Source organism: Apium graveolens, chromosome 6, assembly GCF_009905375.1.
Source record: "Apium graveolens cultivar Ventura chromosome 6, ASM990537v1, whole genome shotgun sequence".
Lineage (NCBI taxonomy): Eukaryota > Viridiplantae > Streptophyta > Magnoliopsida > Apiales > Apiaceae > Apium > Apium graveolens.
The window spans coordinates 89347915-89373590 of record NC_133652.1 but is presented as its reverse complement, the minus strand read 5'-3'; the positions used below and the strand labels follow the sequence as shown (position 1 = coordinate 89373590).

The window sequence follows — 25676 nt, the reverse complement described above, 5'->3', positions numbered from 1 at the left end:
CCAGGGTGATGACCAGTGGGGAATTCGTCCATCTACTAGTAAAAAAGGTTAGTTATTGGTATTTTTGCCTGATCAGCAAGATATCAGGTTTATGCCAAAATTCTTTTCTTCCAAATTCATTGGATATTGCAACTCTGTTCATACTTTTCATGACAGAGGTTTTCAGGGAATGTATGAGATATATATATAGGTGTATATATATATCGGGACTTAAATGAAGTATCTCATAACTTCATTTCTTTTGATTGATATTTCAAAAATTGAATCTATTCAAATCTTATCTTGTAATCTCATCTATGTGATGAACTTTTGAAACTGATTATAGCTTGAACGGTGGTAGTTCAAGTAGTATTCGGAAAAGATATAAGTATATTGGAGTATCTTGTAACTTCATTTTTTCAACTTATATCTAGTAAATGATTATCTTATGCATGACAAAGATTTTCAGAAAAACGTTGAGATAAGGTTAGATATATGAGATCACCTTGCAATGATATTTTTATACAGTTATAAACTTGAACTCTGTGTATATTATGCATGGAAGAGGACTTCCAAGATTTTGAAAAGTATATGTACATATATACTGAATATTTTGCGACTTGGTCGCGTTAAGATATCAAACTTCCTTCATTTCTTTTTTACCAAGACTTTCATGAGTACTATGAGAATGCTCATATATTATTAATTATTATACATATTATTTCGGTGGGCTTGTTGCTCACCCTTGATTTCTTCTTTCATCACACAACAACAGATAAAAAAGATGAATAGGACCAAGCTCCCAATTCGCAAGCGGTTAGGAAACGTTCCGCAGTTTTTTGGAGGCGTTGATGCCGCAGTAGCTGAGGTAGGAATTACCAATAGGCTAGGCTTTCAACTTTTGGTGTTCCAGACTTATGTATCTATATGAATTGTAATAATGGCAAAGAATATGTAAATTTATTCAGAAACCCTTTTGAGGTGTAATGGCTTATAATTGTGGAATAAAATGACTTGTGTTATTTTTTGATATTCATCTCTGAGACTATAACTTGTGGTGTGTGTGTATATTGTGGGGTCACAAAACGCAGTAGTTGGTTGATTATTAAGATTAAGTATTATTAAGGGAAATGGAACTCGTGACAACTCAGATCCCCGACCCCGGATTTGGGGGTGTTACAGGTTTGAGTCACTAAGTGATGTTTTGATGTGTAATTTGAAATTATGATTAAAATGAGTGTTTGATTTAATTAAGAGATGAATTTGAATTGCATGAAAGCATATATGTATGATTTGGTTCGAATTTTGTTGATAAAGAAAAGGGTGTTAGTTTAAATGTTGGATTATGCTAGCACTAAAGTTGCATGGTATAATTTTTGAGAAATTTGATTGTATAAATAGGGTTATGGTTCAAATTTTGATGATTACAAGAAAGGAAAATGATTCTTTTAAAGGTTTTGATTGAGCTATGTGTTATATGAGCTAAAGTGAGTATTTGATTGATTTTGTGCTTAAATAAGGCCGAATAGGCCATAGGAATTAAAAATCAAAACTTGGTTTTTGATAATCGAAAGAATGATTGGGTGTGTATATGTGAATATCCATGGATTTATTTGTTTGATTGTAGTATGTGGTTTGAATTAAGGAATAAAAGAAAAGGGAATTAAGTTGTTTGTTTTTAAAAGAGCTATAAGTGATAGTTATGGTCGTAAAGATTTAGTTGTGAATGAGTCGTGTACTCGTATGAGTTATAATAGTTTGATTTGAGGATTAATCAAGATAAAAGCGAATATAAGTTGGTTATTGAGTATATAAAGATATAGAGGCTATGAGAAAAGAATGTGTTATGTGCTATGTGCATGTATGTATAAGCTATACTCGTATAGTTCGAGTCAAGAGTATAATCGAGTTATCATAATGAGTGAACGTTCCGGGAATGTGAGTTGAGAAACTAATTAAAGTTTTGGTTTGGATTGTAGATTCAGAGCGTGAGGGCATTCTGGCTAGGAAAGGGAAAGGTATACTAGGTGGCAGTAGTTCAACCTTCAGGAAAGCGAATTCAGGCAAGTAACTCTACTTACTTGTGTAAATGGTTAAAAATAGGATATTGTTCATGCCATGTAGAGTATTGAACTGTTAAAGTAAAGTACCCATGTTATTGATTTTGAGATACCCTTCATTGATCTTGTGAACTTGTTGTTGATAAGCTTATTGATCAAACCCTTTGGTAACTCTTTTCCTATTCTAATTACCTTTATTCGATGAACTGTTATAAACCATGAAAATACCTTTACGAACCCCTTGTAATGATGCTCCATTCCTTGTTTACCTTATACTCTATTGATCCTTGAAACAAATTTGATTTCCCTAACTTGAGTACCATGTTATCATTGATTAAGATCCCTAGAATTGAACTTTGCTTGTCCTTGATACATTTCCTTAACTTTGAATTCTTGAAATTGAACTTAAGAATGAGTTTCGACTTGAATGAGTCCGAATGATTTCATATTCTTGGTATTGATAAAATGAATTTAGTAAACCTATCTTTTTTCCAGCTCAAGGTTTTCCAAACGAATTCCTGATGGATTGGATTGAGACGTAAGAGGCTAGTGGGACTAGTCCAGTCATAGTAAGAGGCTAGCGGGGCTAGTCCAGTTTAAGGCTGAAATTATGCCATTGGTACCTTAAAGACCGGATGGAGGTCGGTATGGGCTGATCACCAGTATTATTATTATGAAATAAAAGATAAAGTGGTCCAATCAAGGGTTCCATAATTATTTAAAAAGGAATTGAAATTTCCTACTCAGTAATTGATTCTGTGAAAATGAAAAAGGTTTATATTGCTTTGAAAAGAGTTGTTTGTGATATTGTGAAGCTTATAGCTTGTGAACCCTAATTTTGATTCTGTTGTTCATATAATTGATTTCTTATAATGAGAAGATTGTCGCTTTCCATTTGAAAGATCATTTGTGATCCTGTTAATGATTTGTGATAAATGTCGGCTTTCACCCTGCCTTGAGCCTTGTTCCTTAAAAGCCCAGAATTTTCTTCATAATCCCTTTCATAGCCTAAAAGATAGAAATCTGCCACCTAGAATTGATAAAGTAGAATGCCCTGAGATCAGTAATGTATATTGTGGATTTTGTATCGTAGAACTGCTTTTTAGTTACTTGCTGAATTTTATACTCATATGTTTTGTTCTAATCTAACCATGACAGTTGAGTAAGAAGATGGTCAGACTTAGGCGCACTGCTCGTAAGAGCGTACCCGGTGGTCCATATCGTGTTGAGGGCTTCCGGTTTCCAGAGTAGGTAGTACAGTTTTTGAGTGAGCAAGCGCTTAGCCGAAGAGTTGTTAAGATACAATGGGTTATTTGTCGGTTCCAGGACGGGATCGACTATGTACATTTGGTTTTATTTTGGGTTGTAAATTATATTCTATGGTTGGTAGTTGTAATCTTGTCTCATACTTAATCCTGTTTGATCATGTTAGTAGCTAATCAGGGTTTATGCTTATTTAATTAGTAGATTAAATGTGTGCGTGTCCTCATTTCCTAACCCCGAGATTGAGGGCGTCACATTTTGTCTTTGCGTATTTATATTGATTCAAGTTTCTGGCTCATACATGTGATTTTACAGTGGCTTCTTGTATTTTTATTCATCATTCGAGGATAAGTGAACAAAAGATAAATGAACAATATAGCGAATGCTCAACATGTCAAATATGACCATTTTTTAATCAGATATTTGCGTACAAGTTCAACAATCTTTATGTTATGTTTGTCAATTTTTCTCCAGAAAAAAATGTATATCTACTACAGTTCGGAATGTGGAAGGTTTCGTGTTGCCTGGTGTAAGAAGGAAAGGAAGACCGAGACGAATTTCAGATAACCTACTTTCACTGTATTTGGGTGCTTTAAACCTTCAGGGGATATGGTTATTCGGTAGATGATCTTAGAGGCGTCAAATTAGAGTGGTTAATTGAGTTATGAAATAGATGGATCTTATATTTTCATGTGTTAACAGAATGTAATGTCATTTTATTTCTTTGTTTTTATTTTGTTATTGTGCTTAATTCTGTTATTAATATATTATGCGATTCATACATCATTGTCTCTAATCCTTTTCCGGTAGATAAAATATCTTGTATTTGAATTTTGTTAAACAAAATTTCATGTGATTGTCAAAGTAGAAGTTCAATAGTATTGTATTAAATAGTTATGTAGTAAAAAAAAATTAAATAATTATATTTCATATTTTTACATGTGTCAATTGAGGTCGGCAATCTTTGTGAGAACCGTTTTTTCATTATTTTGAATAAACATAATGTTGTATAAATGACATCCTACCCAGATTTTACTGTGCACATCATATTTTACTCAAATATTATTTATGCGAAAAACTATATCGGATACATTTAATTTGGTTTGATTTTTAAAATCTACTTTTAATAGGACCGAATATTTAAAATCTTTTTATTTATAAAACTCCAATTGAATAAACCATTGTATATATGTTATGTTTCACTTTGTAGTCGGTATTTCATTTTGCTCACTCGCACTTCACCAGCCCTGTAATAAATCGTCAAGATACGTGGACAACATCTCCACTATTCTCCAAAATAAAAGTAAAATCAAAATCTATCTACCCAATCTGTACGCACCTAGTGTAGTCACCTACTGTTCGAAGCCTCGGGGAATCTAATGGGTATTTTCTCTAGTAGATTCTTCAAATAGTGGGGGGTCCCCAAAGAACATGGGAATTGACTTGTTACTGCTAATTTCCAGGTTAATTCAATGCCCCCTTCTTCTTAATTTTACTTCTTGCAATCATTTTAATGGTGTCTTTAGTTCATCATATGGGGTCTTATTCACACTTTATGTCTGCTTTTCCTTTAAAATATATATACTTTTCAATGATGCATAGGTGTTCAAATCTTGCTTGATGCTTCTTTTACTGTTGTTTCTCACCTGCAATGAAACCCTCTTCTGGGCTTGCTTAATTTTTAGTATTTGGTGATAATTGATATTTAGGAGCTCACAAAATAGGTAAAGATTGAAACTTTATGTTCTGTGTTTCTTGGTTTTGCACAGTTGTTTTTAGGGTGCTGTTTACTTTGTAATGTGTTTCTGATTTATACTATATTTTAGGTTCATCTGCTCAAGTTGTTATACTACCTTTGAGGTTTCATGATCCAGAGTTAACTGAATTTGCGGTTTTGCTGTTTCTTCTATTTTGATAAGTCACCTCGGGTCAGTGTATTGCTCTCTTATTCTCAAAATTCGACAGTTGTTTGATATTTAAGGGACTGAAAAGTACAGACCTTTCCATTTTGAAATTGTGATTTCGTACTTGTCTTGATTTTGAGTTATAATTAGCATGATTATACTATAGGCATCAATGTCAGGCCTATGTTGCCTACCTATCCTTGAATGTGTATATTGTTTGGCTTGTGCTCGTTGGGCGTGGAAAAAATTACTCTATACTGCCGGTCAAGAAAGTGAGAACTGGGGTCTTGCGAATGCTACCGAGTTTGAGCCTATACCTCGGATATGCCGATTTATTCAAGCAGTTTATGAAGATGATCTCAGGAATCCAATTTGGGCGCCTCCTGGAGGGTATGGAATGAATCCAGACTGGGTTGTTTTGAAGAAAGATTACGATGAAACGGATGGACAGGTATCTCCATACTTAATTTACCTTGATCATGAAAAAGCTGACATAATACTAGCAGTTAGGGGGTTACATATGGCAAAGGAAGGTGATTACTTGGTTCTACTTGATAACAAGCTTGGACAGACTTCCTTTGACGGCGGGTATGTTCACAATGGGCTTCTAAGAGCTGCTGAGTGGGTTTTTGCAGCAGAGATTGAGACTCTTAGAGAATTAGTTGTGAAGAATCCAAGTTACACTTTGACATTTGCTGGGCATTCTTTAGGGGCAGGAGTTGTGACATTGTTAACAATTATCGTGATAAAGAATCTGGAGAAGCTTGGTAATATCGAGAGGAATCGGATTAGATGCTTTGCGTATGCACCTGCTAGGAGTATGTCCCTAAACTTGGCTGTGAGATATGCAGATGTGATTAATTCAATTGTGCTTCAGGTAAAGTCATTAATACAATTTTTTGAACTGGCCCTTACTTAGTGTCTATGTTTGACATAGATAAATTGATAGAACTTTATCTTCGAGAGCTTAAAAAAAGTTGTTTCTTCGAGAATGACTGAAGGACGTACTTATCAGATTGAAATAATCTGTGTTCTTTCTCACCTTTCATGAATTTTCTACAACTGGCAGACATAAGCCATAGACTAGGAAGCACCGACACTGATACGGCGATACGGGACACGGGGATTCGTCAATTATTAAGGTTTCCTGGATATGGGGCAATAGTAATAAAAATATAAAAAATATAAGATTTGTATATGTCAAATATTGAACAACTTCATTCATAATAATAATAGAGTTTCTTTTATAATAAGTGATAAACTACTATATGATCTATTCTACGTTTTCATTCTTGTGTAAAAAGAACATCTTCCATTTCCGGTTCATCAAGGGACAGATTTGCAATTTCTAAAACACCAGCACCTTCCACTTGTGAGAAAGCATCCCCACTAACATCCCACATCCTGCTTTCTCTTTCCATATATGCATGACTTTTCCTTGAGAGAAGATGAAGATTTGTGTGAACAAACACCAAGTCTTCAGCACGTTGTGGTAGATGTAGTGTTATATATATATATAGATGTATGTATATATTTGATTGCATATATATATAGGGTTATGTATTTTATCGGATGAAAGATGAAGAGGGATGTTATAAAAGAGAGAGAGACATGAAATTAGGGTTAATATAAGATGGTTTGGGCTTTTTTAAGATGTTGGGCTTTTTTAAGATGTTGGGCTTTTTATATGGGCCAAGTCGGTGGGCCGTATCAGTCGCGTGTCGAAGCCGTGTCGGTTGTGTGTCGGTCGCCTTTTTCTGTCGACACGCCACATGGCGTTTCGGACACGTACTCAGCCGAGTCGGTGCTGAGTCGCAGTGTCAGCCGTGTCCAACACGCATACGGCAGTCTTTTTGGAGTGTCGGTGCTTCCTAGGCCATAGATGTCTAAATCTCAGATACTGAAGTTTTACGTTCTACTTTAAATATGTAAAATGTGTTTTGGAGCATTAACTACAGCACATCTATCTTTTGTTGCAGCCAACCTTGCAATTGGTAGCAGGGCTTTATTGTTCCACTGTTCCCTCTTGTTATATATTTCCAATATTATTAATAAAATTTATTTTTTTATGTGGAAGTACGCTACAGGTAAACTTCATGTTTCTTGTAGTTCTGGTTTAAATCTCAGTGGAATTTGTGGGTTGTCTTAATGTCTACCTAAACTAAAGCGTTGATAACAAACATCTTTACGAGTTTTGTTTACATGGCAAAAATATGAACATACCTCATCTTGCTGTTGAACACTTAAACTTCTATTTTCATTTGTAAAATGGCCCGTGTATATAGTTTTCCTGATAGTTGCATAAATTGTTTCTCCACGTCGTGTTATGTACAAAAATGTTACTTTCCGTGTAACCAATTATGGGTGCATTTTAATATTTTTTGTTCAATGAACCAGGATGATTTCTTACCTCGAACAACAACGGCCTCTGAAGTACTTCTCAAGACAATTTTCTGGTAATAGAATGAATCAGTCGATCAGCATTCCTTTTTTCAAAGTTTGTTTAGTGGCTATATATAGAAGCAACATATGCAGAAATATTAATTTAAAAATGTCAAAAAAGCTGATAAAAATCTTAGGGTTTGTGGAGTCATGCTTCCTACTCCAAGTGCTCAATCTCAGGACATTCCTGCTCTTTTGCTACCCCGAGGAGGGAGGGATTTAATTGCTCTTATAAGTCGTAGTTTATGATCAAGTGCCATATAATGGCTTGGTGATTTTCCTTGGTAGTCAGAAATCAAATGCAATTTAATAAAGTAGAACCTGTCTCAACTTCAAGCTTACATCTAAGAAACCCAAAAATAGTCTCATTTTTTAATAAAAAAATTTAAAGAGACGTCTTAAAAAATTTATATCTATATTGTGTACTTAAGGTGTACCACCTACTAAGCAATGCATATCTTTGTAAGTTTTATCATAGGACTGACACTTAATTAGTTCATTAAAGATATGTATTGCATCTACTATGTTAGCCATATGTTAACACTAGTTATGTATGTTGGACAGTCTTCCGTGTTTATTATGTGTAATGTGTTTAAAGGACACATGCACTTCTGAAGAGAAGAGACTTAAAGATCCTAGGCGTCTATATGCACCTGGTCGCCTCTACCACATCATTGTACGAAAACCATTCAGGTATTCAATATTCTTGGTTCACGTTGAACTTTTTATATTTAATTGGTAACTTGACAAGGTAGGTGGTTCCACTAGGGTCTGGGCTAGAAAGTAAAAACTGATGATCTCCTGTATCAATAGAAATAATATTAGTAGTAATTGATGATCTCTAAAGAGGACTTTGCATGTGGAAGATTTTGAAATCAGTGAAATGGTGAGAAAAGCATTTTCATTTTGTCATTTAATTGGATCTTATTCCCTGAGAATGGATTCAAGAGACATGCTATTCGATCATGGTGTTATCATTGGATAATTACATGCGACAATGGCGGCATCAGGTTGTATTACACACAGTCCCTGCTGTAAAACTACCACAAGCCACTAAACTGATATTTGTTCTTTGAAACAGATAGCTAATCTACAATTATTTGCTAGTCTTAGCCTCCTAGGAAATGTGTCCTTATCTTGTTGCAATTATTAGATAACCAAGCAATCGAAGATATTGTAAGAAGTCCTGGCTCATTTGACTTTGTATGAACTCGTGTTAGTTTTGGTGCAGGTTTGGAACAATTCCCCCAGTTGTAAGGACAGCAGTCCCCGTGGATGGGAGGTTTGAGCACATAGCTATTTCCTGCAATATGTTGTCTGACCATAGCATCATTTTGATAGAGAGAGAATCACAAAGGGCAATTGATGTAAGTTTAAAGCGTTTACTTGCTGATATTTCAACACTTTGGTAGCAATGAAATATATAAGCATTGAAGACAATTTCTGTTATAACAGTCAATGTCTAATTTCTGGGTCCAAGGTGAAACCGTTTTTGTACACTTGCTATATAATTATATTGCTTGTTAAATGAAGGAGAAACAGCAATGCCACTGGATGAGCTTGAGGATATAAGCATATTCTTCTTCTTAATACGATGTTAATGTCTGTATTTTTAAACACCAGTGTTATTAATGATACTATTCGGTCTCTGAACACATAATGCGTATAGTTGGTACTATTTGATCTCTGAACACAAAATGCGTAGTTCATGTCGAAGTCATTCATGCCTAAATTGAATTGTCAGGCAAGTGCATTCATATTAATCTCGTTTCTTTATCAAAGGTAATGTTAGAAGATGAACGTATTATGGATATACCACCAAAGCAGAAAATGGAGAGGAGTTCATCTTTAGCCAAAGAGCACAGTGAGGAGCACAGACAAGCATTGAGGAGAGCTGTTGCGTTAGATATTCCACAAGCTTACTCACCTTCTGCATATGGAACCTTCTTTATGAATGACCAAATAGAAAACTCTGACGATTCCCCTGCAGAAACCTCTTTATTGTCCAAGAGCAGGAAAAGCTGGAGCGAACTAGCAGGGCGTCTTTTTGACACAGATGAGTATGGTCATTCGGTTCTGAAGTCGTAGACTACATAATTTTTAGTATATTAGATAAATAATGGCTGAAAGCTGTCCTATTTATTTCCGCTCCGTAGCTAGAAATTTTTGATCGTGTAATCGATGATTTGTACAAGTTTGCTTATAGAAAAGGGTGATCACTTGTAAGGTACATAAAAAGTGATGTTCTATTATTGCTCTTTACATAATTGGAATTTGGGAAAGAAAAGTTAGAGATCTCCTTGGTGTTTTGCATATTAAGATTTATTCCATCCTTTTCATTTCATTGCAGTAAATACTTAATAGAATTAGAACAAGGAAAACTTAACAGCAACTTTAAATTGTAAATGAGAATGTATTGTTGAGTAGATGAAACATCTGCTACTTATTTGCACTAACATTAAAACTAAGAAATTTGCATAACGCCAATGTAAAAAAAAAATGAAATCAAATTTATTGACATAAATCTAGTCGTCTACCTTTCACAAAACCCTGGCATTTAAAACAGATAAACGGTAATATCAGAAAAAAGAAATCCAAAGAACTTTACTTAGAACATGGACAAAGTTTCATCAACTAATATAGTAGTAGGTTTGCATTCAATCAATAATAATCATAAATCAAATTTAAACATCAGTCAAATATCCACTCCTCAACATCAATGGAAAAAGTGGCTTGACAGGTATAGAAGACTTGAAAGCTTCAATCTTTGGTTTGCATTTTGAACCATCCTCTTTGTTTTCCTCCATACATTTCTTGAAAGCTTCATCTTTTTCAGTCTCAGAAGTTTTTCTCCTGGCTTTGTTGTCTGTTGCAGCATTTTCTTTTTTCTCAGTCTCCATGGTTACAATTCTTGGTATAGTTCTCTTAGCAAACTACCTGCAGATCAAAACCCAAAAACCATTTTATATATCTTGTGTGATGTGTCCATATGAAAACTCATTCAAAGAACTGTACACACAATAAAATTTCTAGAATAATAATGAACATTCAAGAATTGAAAACTTACTCTTTGTTTTTTCTATACTAAAATTGCATATGTTGGCTGGACTTATGAGTGAATGAGGATATCAAAGAGAAGGGGATGGTGTGGATATATACACATGGGAGTACTGGATGTTATATCCAAAATTTGGCATTAAATTGACTCTGGTCAAACAAGGGCTAGTTACAGTCGCACTTGGCATTGCGTTGTGGGAGTTAGGACGCGTCCAAGCCTACAGGACGCGCCTGCTTGAGAAGGGATATGTTACGAGGCGGGGAGAGTGCATGGTCAAGGAAGGACGCGCCCAGACGTTATGGACGCGTCAATGTTTATGAAAGAGCTTGGCAGATGAAATCTTATGGTGATGGACGCTCTATGACGCGCCTACCTTAGCAAGGATGTGTCGTTGAAAGTGAAATATTGTGCATGATGGTTTAGAGGAGACGGTGCAAGTCTAATAAGGTTAAGGACGCGCCCTATATTCTAGGACGTGTCCTGTGACTTTACATGTAATAAGGAACGATTAAAGCAGGGTTGGATTTGTGGAGGTTAGGACGCGCCCAATTGGTTAGGACGCGTCCTGTGTTTGATCTATATACTTTTGATGTTGAATTCAGGACAAAGCTTGCATGGAGAGGAGCAATGGAGGATTATTTTTACTAATGTATTTGTTGCAGGTACTCTCTGAAGAATTCCCTCCTTGAGACGGTCAAGGAGGGGGATGTCCGTGAAAAGCTTGAAGGCCTCCAGGGGTATGCCTGATGATTGAAGGCCTCCTCCTGTATTCAACGGGTGTCCTCGTTGGGGATGTGGGGTTTACTTTGGTGTGTGCTTTGGGAGCTCTGTTCTTGTATTCAACGGGTGTCCTCGTTGGAGAACTTTGGAGTCATCCTGCACTTTGCACCCAAGAGCTTGGGATCACCTGTCCTGCTATCTGGTGGGTTATCCTCATTCGGGGGACAGGGACGCGTCTGGCATTTGGGGTGAACCGTGGCTATACCTGCGTTCGTAAATCAAGGGAGATAGCTGTAGCGGAGTGTTATCCTTGCGCAGGGAGATGCACTATCCGTGAAGTCCTACGATTACGGACGAGCCTTGGACCTTTGCGGTTGGGCCTCATAGTTGGACATTCCTAAAGCTAGCGGAAGATGGATATCGGATGGGCTTATACTGGGCTTAGGAGTAAGAAGTCTAAATTCATTAGACTTCCTGTTCTATGAGAACTACGTCAGGCTTGATCCCTATGTAAAGGGTACGTAGGCACATTGAGAGGGTAAGAAGTTGAAAGCTGAAAAGGGAGCCACCACTTACTCTGATCAATCTCAGCCTAAAACAACCACAATCAACCACACACCACTTAAGTTTCCGGCAAAGAACCACCGTCACAGATCTTAGTTCCGGCGAGAAACCTCAATCTTTGTTGTTACCAGATTCCTCTGTCAACAAATTGGCGCTAGAAGGAGGGGTGCTAATTAAGGTCGCAATCTTAGGAGGAAAAGATGTCTTACAATCGTGATGGAAGTTCTTATGATGGAAGTGACAGCAGGTCTGAAGGAGAAGGCGGGGGGCGCTATACTCGCCCGAACCTTACGTTCCCAGAAACATGGCGGATCCACCGAGGGCTCCGGATGTGGGGGGGACACCTCCAGTTCTCATCAGCAACGCTGATATATTGGAGCAATTGTATCGCATGGGGGATACTCTTAACAGTTTTAACTCAAGACTGAACACGGTGGAGCGCCGAAAGACGAGGAGAGGTCGTCGTTTCCCTCGTCATGGTCATGCCTTGGGGAAAGCCCCTGTAGTTGAGGGAGATACCCAGGGGAGCGGGGATAACTCGCGAATCACTCCACGGCGTTTGCAGTATTCCGATGATGTAGAACCTATTGTGGAGCTTGCGGATGAGGACACTGAAGGCAGAGAAAGGCCTCGCCTGGGCAACAAGGTAGTGCCACACCCGCATAGGTCTGGGCGTACGATGGACGAGCGTCGTCATGCGGAGAACGCTCAAAACCAAGACGAGGGAGGAAGGGATCTTTCAGCCTTGAAAAGGAGGCTTGGCATAAGGTTGGAGGACGACGATTTGAGGATGTTGCTGGTAGAATGGCAAAAGGAAGGAAATGCCGGAGAAGCGAGGCTCCGTGATACGACGCGTGTGCCCCCCGCATTCCAAAGGGATGACGGGGTGCGGCACCGCGAGCACGAGCGTGCCCCTCCGCGAGGAAGGCCCGAGAATTACTACCGGGGATATCAAAGGAATGGACGAGGAAGAATGGGATATCAATACGGAAGAGCCCCTTACAATGGTAGGAGAGGTGGAGCACATTCCGCTGGAGAAGCCCCCGCCGTTATTCCCGTAGCTTCCCACAACGTTACTGGTAATGGGTCTGGGGCGCGTCCTCATGACCAGGACGGCGGGCGAATTCAAGTAAGAATGCAGAACAATGATGAAATTCCGCAACGCGGTCAAGATGAACCTCGCGTACGGGAAAATATATAGGACCAAAATGGTAACATGCCACCGCTGCAGCCTCAGGGCGAGGGGCGGCGAGATCCTCAGCCACACCCGGGGGGTAATCAAGGGGAATTTCAGCAAGTCGCAGAGCAACCCCAACAGCCTAATGTTCAAACCATTCATGGGGTAGGGACGTTTAATGTGAACGACCTCAAGAGGTTGCTCAACCATCTTGAGGGAGGAAGAGTAACGGCGACTGCGCAAGCTCCTTCTCCTTTTGCTGCTGTTGTGAGGGAGGCGCAATTGCCCGCGGGATACAGGAACACAACCAATGACTTGCGTTTCCACGGGAACTCTGATCCTGTGGAGTTCTTAGGGCGTTTTAACATTGAAATGGATGTATATCAAGTACCTGATTTGGCTCGATGCCGTCTCCTGGCAGCTACTTTTAGAGAGGGCGCTCAGCAGTGGTTCCAAAAACTTGGTCCGGTTGTGATTTCATCCTGGGAACAGATGAAAACATTGTTTTTGACACAATTCCAAGCCGCGGTGAAGTATACACCACCTGTTACCACGCTGGCTAATGTGAAACAAAAGGAAGGAGAAAGTTTGACTTCGTATTTCAAGAGGTTTAATGCAGAATCTACTTTGGTGAGGGGTGCCACTGATGAAACATTGAAAATATTGCTTATAGCTGGGTTGCGTGTGGGGACGGATTTTTGGAAGCACCTGCAAGGGAAGGACCCAGTGTCGCTAGCTGATGTGCTTGCGCAGGCGGAGTCGTTCAAAGCGATCGAGCAGTCGCTTGCAGAAACAAAAAAGAATGACAATACCCATAACTCCAAGGGGCGATCCAAGAGAAGGGACAGATCCTTGAGCCCAGATTATCGGCGAAACGCCAGAAGCCCTAACAGGGTAAATACTGTGAGCTCGCGGAGAGAATGGAGCCCACCATCGAATTACGAGAGAAGAGTTAGCAATTATACACCGCTGGCGGCGTCCATTGATCATATCTTCGAGGTAAATAAGGATAGAGGAATCTTCAAGAAGCCCGACCGTTTAACTTCATGGCAGAGCAGAGACAAGAAGAAGTATTGTGACTACCATGAGTCTACTGGCCATGACACCCATGAGTGTCGCCACTTACGGGATGAGATTGAGGAATTGATCAAGGCAGGATACCTAGGAGAATGGATTGACAAGGTGAAACGACGCAGGGGACTTGACGACAAAGGTAAGGATGAAAAACTGACCCCGCGAGTGGAGGATGTCGAAAAAATGGCAGAGGTCAAGTTTCAGAGGGCTCGCAGTATCAGGGCAATTTTTGGAGGACACCCTTTTGTTGGTGATAGTAATCGAGCACTGGAGAAAAACGCGAGAGAAGCGCGACATCCACCGCTCACCAACATCCACAGCTTGGAAGATAGACCCCCGAAGGTCTTTAAGGGGGAGTCCGCTGATATTAAGTTCAAGGAAAAAGAATCTAGGTGGGTGCATCATCCCCACAACGATGCGCTGGTAATTACCATGCTCATTGGGGCGATGAACGTACATCGAGTCTTCTTGGATAATGGGAGTTCTACAAACATCTTGTACTACAACACCTACAAAAAGCTGGGTTTTCCAGATAGTGACATGTATTTCGAAGATGCGCACGTCTATGGCTTTACTGGGGAAGCAGTGAGAGTCATGGGTTCTGTCAGGCTTCCCGTCACACTCGGGGAAGGGGCCTTGTCGGTTACCCAAATGATAGATTTCAAGGTGCTAGATCAGGATTCCGCGCACAATGTGCTAGTCGGCAGACCTTGGTTGCGAGCATTCAGGGTGATAACCTCGATACACCACCTGATGATAAAGTTCCCAACGCCAAACGGGGTTGGCAGTCTGAGAGGGTCACAGTATGAGTCACGCGACTGCTATCATAAGGCTGTCAAGGAATTTGGTAGAAGAAGGTATGAAGGGAAAAGTCCCCCATTTGAGGATGCAGAAGATATTCATATCAAACCAAGTGGAGAGGTTCATGCCCACTATTTCGTTGAAAGCCCCGGGAAGGAAGAAACCAATGTCTCTGGTAATTCTTTTTTGACGCGGGGGCGTATTTCGAGGATCCGTAGCATAGAAGAAGTGGTGGTGAACCATATCGAGGCAATCATACAGAAAGAGGTTAACGGGGAAAGGTTGGAAGGAAGAAGTGAGATTTTGCAAGGTCTCGGGAATAACCTCAAGGTGGATGCTCCTCAAAATAAGGACGCGCCCTTGAATGAAATTGAGGTTGATGCTCCTCCAAACGAGGACGCGCCCTCAGATGAAAAATTGGAAGTCGAAGACCCCCGAGACTTTGATTTCGATTTGGATCCCAGGATCCCTATGCCCACCGAAAAAACGGGACCGGCCGAAGACACAATATCTATTCCAGTTGATAAAAATGACCCGAGCAAGGTTTTGAAAGTGGGATCTCAGTTGGATGATGAGATGAGATGAAGTCTTACCCGCTTTCTAATTGCAAATCTTGATGTCTTCGCATGGAGTCATTCAGATATGATAGGAATCGACCCGGGAGTAATGTGTCACCGTTTGAATATCCTCCCGAATTGCAAGGGCATACGTCAGAAACGCCGCCCAGTAAGTGGAGAAAGGGCGATAGCATTAAAAGAAGAAGTAGACCGGTTGTTGGAGGTGGGGTTGATCAAAGAATCGTTCTACCCCGAATGGCTTGCAAATCCAGTACTGGTGAAGAAACCGAATGGGAAGTGGAGGACATGTGTGGATTTCACGGATCTCAATAAGGCCTGTCCAAAGGATAGCTTTCCGCTGCCAAGAATCGATCAGTTGGTTGACGCGACGGCGGGCATGCGTTGTTGAATTTTATGGATGCATACTCCGGTTACAATCAAATTCCGATGTATGGCCCCGATCAAGAACATACATCCTTTATTACGGACAGGGGGTTATACTGTTACATAGGAATGCCGTTTGGTTTGATTAATGCTGGCACAAGCTACCAGCGGTTGGTAAACATGATGTTCAAAGATCAAATCGGGAGAACTATGGAAGTGTATGTGGACGATATGCTGGTGAAATCTGAGGTGACGAGTGACCACATCAAGCACCTGATGGAGATGTTTAATATTCTGAGGAGGTTTCGTATAAAATTAAATCCGCAAAAATGTGTATTCGGCGTGGAGTCGGGCAAGTTTCTCGGGTTCATTGTCAACCACAGGGGAATTGAGGCCAACCCCGCAAAGATCAAGGCATTATTGGATATGAAGTCACCCACCAATGTGAAACAGGTGCAGAGTTTGACTGGGAGAATCGCCGCGTTAAATCGATTTGTTTCCAAGTCGTCTGATAGATGCAAGGAGTTTTTCAAGGCGATTAAATTAGCTGGGAAAGACTTTGTATGGACGTCAGAATGTGAAGAGGCTTTCAAAAGAATCAAGGAGCAACTGGGACATCCTCCCATGTTGTCAAAGCCGTTGGATGGGGAAAATCTAATACTGTACCTCGCAGTGTCTGAATATTCGATCAGTGCAGTTCTGGTAAGAGAGGAAGATGGGCAGCAATCACCAGTGTACTACGTGAGCAAGCGGTTACACGACGCTGAAACTCGCTACATAAATATGGAGAAACTGGTTTACGCCCTGATTCTTGCGTCAAGAAAATTACGGCCGTATTTTCAAGCCCATAGAGTTGAAGTTCGTACAGCGTACCCGCTGCGACAGGTCCTGCACAAACCAGAGTCATAAGGCAAAATGCTGAAATGGGCTGTGGAGTTGGGACAGTTTGATTTGGAATATGTGCCTCGAACAGCGATAAAAGGGCAAGCCTTAGCCGATTTCTTGTTGGAATTTGATTCTGAAATTGATGATAAAGCTTTGGTAATGCTACATCCACCTCATGCCGAGGAGTCTTTGGAGGAGTTTCCGCATCCTTGGTGGATCTTGCATGTGGATAGGGCGGTTAACAATGGAGGAGCAGGTGCGGGTATAGTACTTGTGTCTCCGGAAGGCCACCACCTGATGAGCGCAATTCATTTCAAGTTTTATGCAACTAATAATGATGCGGAGTATGAGACGCTGATTAATGGCCTGAAAATCACTTTGGAAATGGGGGTGCGAAACTTAATTGCAAGAAGTGACTCAGAGTTGGTAGTGAATCAGGTGAATGGGGGATTTCAAGCGCGAGGCCCGCGAACAGAATTATACTTGAGATGTACACAGCGCCTGATTGGAATGTTCAAAGAAGTTAGATTGGAATGCGTTACGCGGGAGAAAAACAGTAATGCGGATGCTCTGGCAAAAATGGGGTCGCAACAAGAGGCTGTATTGTTAGGATCCATCCCTCTTGAAATCCAGGAGGTTCCTAGTATCCCAGAGATAGAAACTATGCAAGTGGATGAGGCTCCCAAGGAAACATGGATGACGCCCATTCTAGCTTACATTCGCAAGGGAACACTCCCCGAGGATAAGTTTATGGCTCGTCGACTCCGTTATCAAGCCGCAAGATATGTGATATACGATGAAGTCCTTTACAAGAGAGGGTTCAACCAACCTCTGCTCAGGTGTGTTGAAGAAGAAGAAGGAAATTACATCCTAAGAGAGGTGCATGAAGGAATCTGTGGCAATCACTCGGGGGGTAGCTCGTTGGCAATGAAAGTGTTGCGCCAAGGGAATTATTGGCCCACAATGAGAGAAGATGCTACAAATTTCGTCAAGGCATGTGATCGCTGGCAGCGCTTTGCAAACTACTCATCTATGCCGACTACACTCTTGACGCCTATGGCAAGCCCATGGCCGTTCGCCATGTGGGGAATTGATCTTATCGGAGAATTGCCGAAAGCTAAAGGAGACGTCAAGTATGCAGTGGTTGCGGTCGATTACTTTACTAAATGGGCGGAAGCTATGCCACTGGCTACTATCACCGCAAAGAAAATCAGGGATTTCATTTTCAACTCAATCGTATGCAGATTTGGAATCCCTTACAAGCTTGTTTCCGACAATGGAAAGCAGTTTGATAGCAAGGAGTTGCGACAATTATGTGAGGAATTGAAAATCAAGAAGGAGTTTGCAGCGGTTTATCATCCTCAAAGTAATGGACAAACAGAAGCTGTTAACAAGATAATAAAGCATACCCTCAAAACCAAACTGGAGGAACGTAAAGGGAATTATCCTGAAGAACTCCCGAAGGTGATGTGGTCATACAACACTATGCCATGATCTACTACGGGAGAAACACCGTTTATGCTGACTTACGGCTATGAAGCTATGGTCCCCGTGGAAGTTGGATCGGGATCACTTCGCATAGATTGTTACAGGAAAGAAGATGCTGAGGTTAATCAAAGGCTTCATTTAGATCTCTTAGAGGAGACGAGGGAAAATTCTCAGCTAAGGCTAGCGGCGTATCAGCAACGCGCCGCAAGGTATTATAACAAGAAGGTAAAGGGACAATTGTTGAAGGTGGGAGATTTGGTACTTAGAAAAGTGATGCCCAACACAAAGAACCCCCAACATGGAGTGTTTGGAGCTAATTTGGGAAGGACCGTACAGAATAAAGTCCATTCTGTGGAAGGGGACTTATCACCTTGAAGATATGGAAGGAAAACTGGTTCCGCGAGCTTGGAATACGGAACATCTCCGAAAGTATTACCAGTAAGGCGCAGTTTTGGCCCCTTACGTATTTCTTTTATTATTTTAGGTTATGCCCGGATTATAGGCTAGAATTAAATAAATTCCTCCTAGCCTAGGGGGGTAGTGCATGTACTACTTACCTTGGAACTAGTTGAAGGATCATTTTTAGAAATAATTTCCCCACAGAGCATAGTAGCCGTGGGACTGGTGCACTTTTGACACCAGAGCGCATTATGAATAAAATTTTGAAAATTTCCAAAAGGATATTTGCTCAGTTTGTTTGGTTTCATAACGCGTCCTAAACGTAGGGCGCGCCCTAAGCTAGGGTTTTATATGAACGATAACTGTAGTGGTTGTCAAAAAGGAACAATGAAACTCAAGTAAAATATACTATTTTCAAGGATGCGCCCAAGTTATCTTGGTTGATGCTCCTTTAGACTGAATGTTACTGTAATATTGACAACATAATTGAAAAAAGAAAAAGTCCTTGTTAAGGACACGTCCTGCTTGAAGAATGATGTAAGGCGCGTCAAAACCATAGGACGCGCCCACTTGTGCCTTGTGCCTTGGTTAAACACATAAGATGCGTCTAGCTGGAGAGGACGCACCCACAGTGGAATTTGCTTAATGGAGTGAAAAATAATAACGATGAGTCAAAGGTGACGCGCCCTTAACACAAGGCGCGCCCATATAAATGACCAATTGAGTAAAAAAAAGTGCAAGTGAATTTTCAAAAATAGTCTTTACAACTTGCAAGGCTTCAAGGGGCCCGCACCCTTAAATAGTTCAAGTACATAAAAGATAAAGGACGCGTCCTGAGTAGGAGGCGCGTCCTGTGGCTTGTCTTGGCCTTCTGCAGGGGGAGGCTGAGTCTGAAGTGGAGCAGGATCAGGGGACGCGTCCTCTGCCTCTAAGCCCAGAAAAATCCTCTTGTTCTTGATGGATTCTGCGGCCCTGACCCTGAAATCATTTACCCATATCTGGGTATCTGCATCAAACTTTGAGAATGTATACTCTGGGTCGTTGGTAATGAACCCAGAGCACCATTCTTCAAATCCAGCCTGGAAGCCGTGCTGATAAACCAGTTTTTTCTCCTCTGTCCATCCATGCAGCCTATCATCATTCAGGGTGTCAAGCTCCAGCTGAATGGTGGAATTCAGGGCGATGACGCTATCCATTTGCTTCTCTATTGCGGAGACATTGCCTTCCAACACATCTTTATCCGTTTCTAGACGCGTCCTCTCCCCCTCCAGGCGTCTGATTTCAGCATCTTTTTCTTGGGTAAGCAGGGCAATATGTTTTTCCAGAGATTTGACCTTGTCTTCGGCCTGGCTCTTTGCAGTGTCAGTAACGGCAAGACGCGCCCTAAGCCTTGCAGCCATATTGGCACTCTGCCTGGCATGAAGGTGAAGCTCGGCTGCAGCCCTGACCATAGCCTCCTCTGTTTGTTGCTCAGTCCTGAAGGTCCAACCTCTCACTTCGTCCTCAGAAAAGTCACCCACTGAGGACGCGCCCAGATATCTGAGGACAAAGGACTGGTCATAAGGGACAGTTTTTTGACACTTTGAGGGCGCGTCCTCTACCTCCTCAGGAATGTTAAACACGGTAGTGTTTATTATCTTTGGTGGAGGAGAAGGAGTTGCAACAGGAGGTGGGGTTTTTGCCTTTGGATCGACCTTTGTAGGAATCTGTTTTCTTGCCCTTAGTTTTTTGGAAGCCCCAATTGCGAATCCTTTGGGGAGTGAGGCCATATCTGTAATAGAAACAGGAAAATATATTAGTTAAAGGCATTAAGACGCGTCCAGGGAGCAAGACGCGCCCATATTGTGATATAAAATTCTACATGCATGGCAGATTAAAAGTAAGAAGGTACATGAAAAGATGGTAACCAAAATGAGTAAATGAATAAAGGTATAATCAGGAAAATGAAAGACATGAGTAATGCATATATGTATCAAGCAAATAATGACGCGCCCTATACATATGGCGCGCCCTTCCTAGAAACATGTTGGTTGTGACAGGTTATGGAAAAACTTGAACTGTAGGAATATAGAACAAGAAGGACGCGTCCTGTGAAAAAATGCGCCCTTAGCAGATGTATGTGCATGAAACACCTTTGATTCTTATGTAAGTTAACATTTTTTGAATGGGGAGCTAATTTTTGTAGCTGTGGACGCGTCCAAAATTTACGACGCGTCCTCCCTCACTTAAACTTACCTTGTTCTAAGTTGAATTGCTTACTAATGTCAATCTTGACCACCTCTGCGGCACTGAGGCCCCTGGTTTTTTCTGAAGTTGTGAGAACAGGTTTGCCGTTATGAAATTCACGGAACTTGCAGATAGAGCCAACCCGGGGTGATAACGCGCCCACTAGCTTGAGGTTGTCTTCTGTGATCATGTCTTTGAGGTTAAAATGCTTCTCTGCATACTGGAGAACCTTGTCTGCCCTCTTTTTCCTTTTCCCTGATAGTTCTTTCTGGACTCTTTTGTCTAGAGATAAAGGATGGTAAGAATTTGTTAAAGAAAAAGGGAGGACGCGCCATACCAAGAGGGCGCGTCCGGTATATGAAAACATGTTTTTGAGTCACTTACTTGGTTCTAGGTTGAAACGAACACGGGATCTCTTGAGTCATAGATATAAAAGAAGGGTTCTTTCCAATCCCTTTCATGGCTGATCTTGCCTTCATTAAATCCCTTGTTGTTCAGCCACTTGTTGACAACGAAGAAGTGATAACCAGGAATTGATTTTCTTATGCTGAAAAAGAAGCTGAATTCCTTCATAGAGGGCGCGCCCAGCCTGAGGTTGTGATACATCATGTACAAAGCCCAAGCCAGTTTGTATGAGTTTAGAGACAACTGGATCAGAGCGACGTCATACCACTTCAGGATCTTCTTAATGTATGGGTGCAAGGGTGCGCCCACGCCTAGAGAAATCAATTTTGGAGTAAGCACCATTCGGGGAATCCTTTAATTCCCAATGTTAAAAATATGTGGCCTCATGGTTCGAAGAGGGCGCGCCCAGATGCCTTCCATGTCGTAGTATTTCATGTGCTACTGGATTTCCAGGTCAGACGCAGTAGAATCAAGAGCTACACATGCCAGTTTACCCTCTCTTTTCCTTCTGGCATTCTTCTCTGCTTCAGTAAGGGTACCGAGCCTCGCCCAGTCACAATCTATTTCTACATTTGAAGGTTCCCAATGCTCTAGGGGAGGATCAGACTTTTGAAGAGATACGGGATACGTCTCAGGGTCAGGAATCCTTCTTTCGAATTCACTTACACTGTGTGGGGACGCGTCCCCTGAAGGAGCCGCGCCCTGAGAAGATGACGCGTCCATATCAGAAATAGCCATTCCTTGAGGTTTTTGGCTTGTAGAAGGGATAATTTCGTCGTCCGTCCAATCTTCGATGGCGGCCCTTGTATGGAGAATTGGAGTTCTTTGCCTTTTGACTCCCTTCTTTTCCATTCTTGAAATTATGGGAACATGGTCCATGGAGTCAGAGCTGGAATCAGACATTATTGAGTTTTTTGATTTAAGGGAACGGAAGACGCTTCTTTCTGCTCTAAGGAAGGAATTTGTCCTGTGGATGTTGGGGAAGTCGGGTTTAAAAGCTATCAGATGTGGGGAGTAGATTCCGAGGCGTTTGTTGAGGGCTTTGAATGGATGAAATGGTGAGAAGGAGGACGCGTCCTCCAGCTGCAAAAGAATGAATAAAAATTTGAGGACGCGTCCATTTATGTAAAAAAAAAGAGAGAAAAGAAAAAGAAAGATGGAAAAAAGGATACTGGAAGGGCGCGTCCTAAAAATCTACCGCAGGGGGTGTGCTACAATGACGTGTCCTAATAAACTTTTGGCCCTATATTACCTTTGTTTGGGACAGCTTAAACATGTCTTAAATTAGGAGATACAGGACGCGCCCTATCGGGAAGACGCGTCCAACATGATTACAATGGTGGAATGTTAATCAACTGTTAACAATTTGGGGGAAATATGATGAAATCCTAGAAACATATAGTTGGGAGATCAGGGAAGCAAAACATGTTATAGTTACAGATATATACACATATACATACAAGGAGAGCTAAGAATGGTGCATGGAAACTCGAAGCATATGAACGGGTTTTTGCTCATTAAACTCGATTTACTTAATTAAATAAGAAAGTAAAGGAAGATTTGTATACCTGGTGAGTTGGCGGTTGGATTGAGCTAAAAAAACAGGGAAATGGCTGGATAGATCACCGGAATTTGGACCTCGAAACTCCTGCTTGAAAAGGCGGCAATGGCGGTTGTGTGAGAGAGAAAAAGAGATGGTGGTGGTGGTATGGTGCAACTAGGGTATTTATAGAAGAAGGACGACCCTAAGGACGACAGCTGTACACCACATGCAGAAGCTGAAAGTAAGACGCGTCTTCCTGTCATGACGCATCCACATATTTTGAGCCAAATTTCGCTTGGAAAGAAATTCCAATTTTGTTTTTAGCTGCAAATGGAATTTGGGGGGTAGTTGTTATATCCAAAATTTGGCATTAAATTGACTCGGGTCAAACAAGGGCTAGTTACAGTCGCACTCGGCATTGCGTTGTGGGAGTTAGGACGCGTCCAAGCCTACAGGACGCGCCTACTTGAGAAGGGATATGTTACGAGGCGGGGAGAGTGCATGGTCAAGGAAGGACACGCCCAGGCGTTATGGACGCGTCAATGTTTATGAAAGAGCTTGGCAGATGAAATCTTATGGTGATGGACGCTCTAGGACGCGCCTACCTTAGCAAGGATGTGTCGTTGAAAGTGAAATGTTGTGCATGATGGTTTAGAGGAGACGGTGCAAGTCTAATAAGGTTAAGGACGCGCCCTATATTCTAGGACGTGTCCTGTGACTTTACATGTTATAAGGAACGATTAAAGCAGGGTTGGATTTGTGGAGGTTAGGACGCGCCCAATTGGTTAGGACGCGTCCTGTGTTTGATCTATATACTTTTGATGTTGAATTCAGGACAAAGCTTGCATGGAGAGGAGCAATGGAGGATTATTTTTACTAATGTATTTGTTGCAGGTACTCTTTGAAGAATTCCCTCCTTGAGACGGTCAAGGAGGGGGATGTCCGTGAAAAGCTTGAAGGCCTCCAGGGGTATGCCTGATGATTGAAGGCCTCCTCCTGTATTCAACGGGTGTCCTCGTTGGGGATGTGGGGTTTACTTTGGTGTGTGCTTTGGGAGCTCTGTTCTTGTATTCAACGGGTGTCCTCGTTGGAGAACTTTGGAGTCATCCTGCACTTTGCACCCAAGAGCTTGGGATCACATATCCTGCTATCTGGTGGGTTATCCTCATTCGGGGGATAGGGACGCGTCTGGCATTTGGAGTGAACCGTGGCTATACCTGCGTTCGTAAATCAAGGGAGATAGCTGTAGCGGAGTGTTATCCTTGCGCAGGGAGATGCACTATCCGTGAAGTCCTACGATTACGGACGAGCCTTGGGCCTTTGCGGTTGGGCCTCATAGTTGGAAATTCCTAAAGCTAGCGGAAGATGGATATCAGATGGGCTTCTACTGGGCTTAGGAGTAAGAAGTCTAAATTCATTAGACTTCCTGTTCTATGAGAACTACGTCAGGCTTGATCCCTATATAAAGGGTACGTAAGCACATTGAGAGGGTAAGAAGTTGAGAGCTGAAAAGGGAGCCACCACTTACTCTGATCAATCTCAGCCTAAAACAACCACAATCAACCACACACCACTTAAGTTTCCGGCAAAGAACCACCGTCACAGATCTTAGTTCCGGCGAGAAACCTCAATCTTTGTTGTTACCAGATTCCTCCGTCAACACTGGAAATTAGACAATGTCTTGAAGAGTTGTAATCGAAATATGCCAGATTTTGATTTTGGAAAAGAAAAATATCTCGTTTGAACTTGTGCATGTATTGTATATTACAATAAGAATGGACCCCATTTTCAGGTATTTTGCAGTTAGACATGCATCTTCCATGCAATTTAACATTTGTTATTCATGTCTCTTGCATGAATTTAAATATAAATGATTAATTTAACACTTTTGCTAATCCAAACTACATATTTAAGCACGGTTAACATGCCACCGGTCAAAATATAATGGTACGAACACATTCTATTTTGGACTGATGAGATTCATTATATATAAATTATTTCAGTTGATTGATCACAATTTAACTGTTTTTTTAATCATGCGTCTCGGTCTGTGCATCCTAATGTCATGACTAGACCCGGAAAAATGAGTCCGAAAAACCGAACCAAAATCTATAAATCCGAGATCCGATCCCAATTATATAAACCGATAATTATCCAAAAACCAAATCAGACCGATCCGAAAATCATCCGAACCGAAAATTTAACCGAAAATGATCCGAAATACTAGATCCGATTATAAATGTTATGGATCAAAAACTAAGATGTATAATTGATGTATTTATTACTAAGGAACGTGATATTCGATGCTCAATTTGACTACTCTTGTGTTTCGTGACTCAATCTGCCTTAACAAGATGCCTACATACCTTGCTAATTACCGAGAATCAAGTCAAAAAACGTAGTTCTGATCTATGGGGTGAGGCCCCCTATATAGACGTTGGAAGTCCTTGAATTGGACTTGGTATAGGAGACTTGGTGGTCAAGTTCTCTGAATTAGAATGGACTTGGGAGTCCTAGGAAGTAGGAAGCTGATTCCTTATCCTATGAGTTTCCTTGGAGGCCAATCTACAAGGATTTATATCCCCACTAGGACTTATCTTAATAGCTGTTTTTCTCCCTTATTAATTAATTACGAAATTAATTAATAATCAGGATTTTGGGCCTTCTTTGTTCCATCAGGCCTGATCTGGTCCATCAGGCCTGATCAACGTGTTAACCTTTTTGGTATGAATATCATACATCTTCTT

General features: G+C 41.1%; 1 protein-coding gene across 2 annotated transcripts; it reads left to right on the top strand.

Moving 5' to 3' along the window:
• Nucleotides 1-4533: 4533 nt before the first annotated feature.
• On the top strand, nucleotides 4534-9947 carry LOC141666423 (uncharacterized). 2 transcript variants are annotated; one of them, XM_074472419.1, is made up of 8 exons: nucleotides 4534-4765; nucleotides 4905-5026; nucleotides 5129-5230; nucleotides 5373-6083; nucleotides 7604-7662; nucleotides 8213-8341; nucleotides 8880-9015; nucleotides 9431-9947. In XM_074472419.1, the coding sequence occupies exons 4-8, from the start codon at nucleotides 5379-5381 to the stop codon at nucleotides 9734-9736; spliced, it is 1335 nt and encodes a 444-aa protein (XP_074328520.1). In that variant the 5' UTR covers nucleotides 4534-4765; nucleotides 4905-5026; nucleotides 5129-5230; nucleotides 5373-5378; the 3' UTR covers nucleotides 9737-9947. The 2 variants fall into 2 exon arrangements, with proteins under 2 accessions (XP_074328520.1, XP_074328519.1); XM_074472418.1 differs by lacking the exon at nucleotides 4905-5026.
• The last annotated feature ends 15729 nt before the right edge of the window (nucleotides 9948-25676 follow it).

Excerpts from the sequence above, each read along its gene's own strand:
- LOC141666423 (XM_074472418.1), top strand. The coding sequence starts at position 5,379 with ATGTCAGGCCTATGTTGCCTACCTATCCTTGAATGTGTATATTGTTTG. Across the intron at positions 6,084-7,603 it reads TTAATTCAATTGTGCTTCAG|GATGATTTCTTACCTCGAAC; the intron begins GTAAAGTCATTA and ends TCAATGAACCAG. Across the intron at positions 8,342-8,879 it reads ATTGTACGAAAACCATTCAG|GTTTGGAACAATTCCCCCAG; the intron begins GTATTCAATATT and ends GTTTTGGTGCAG.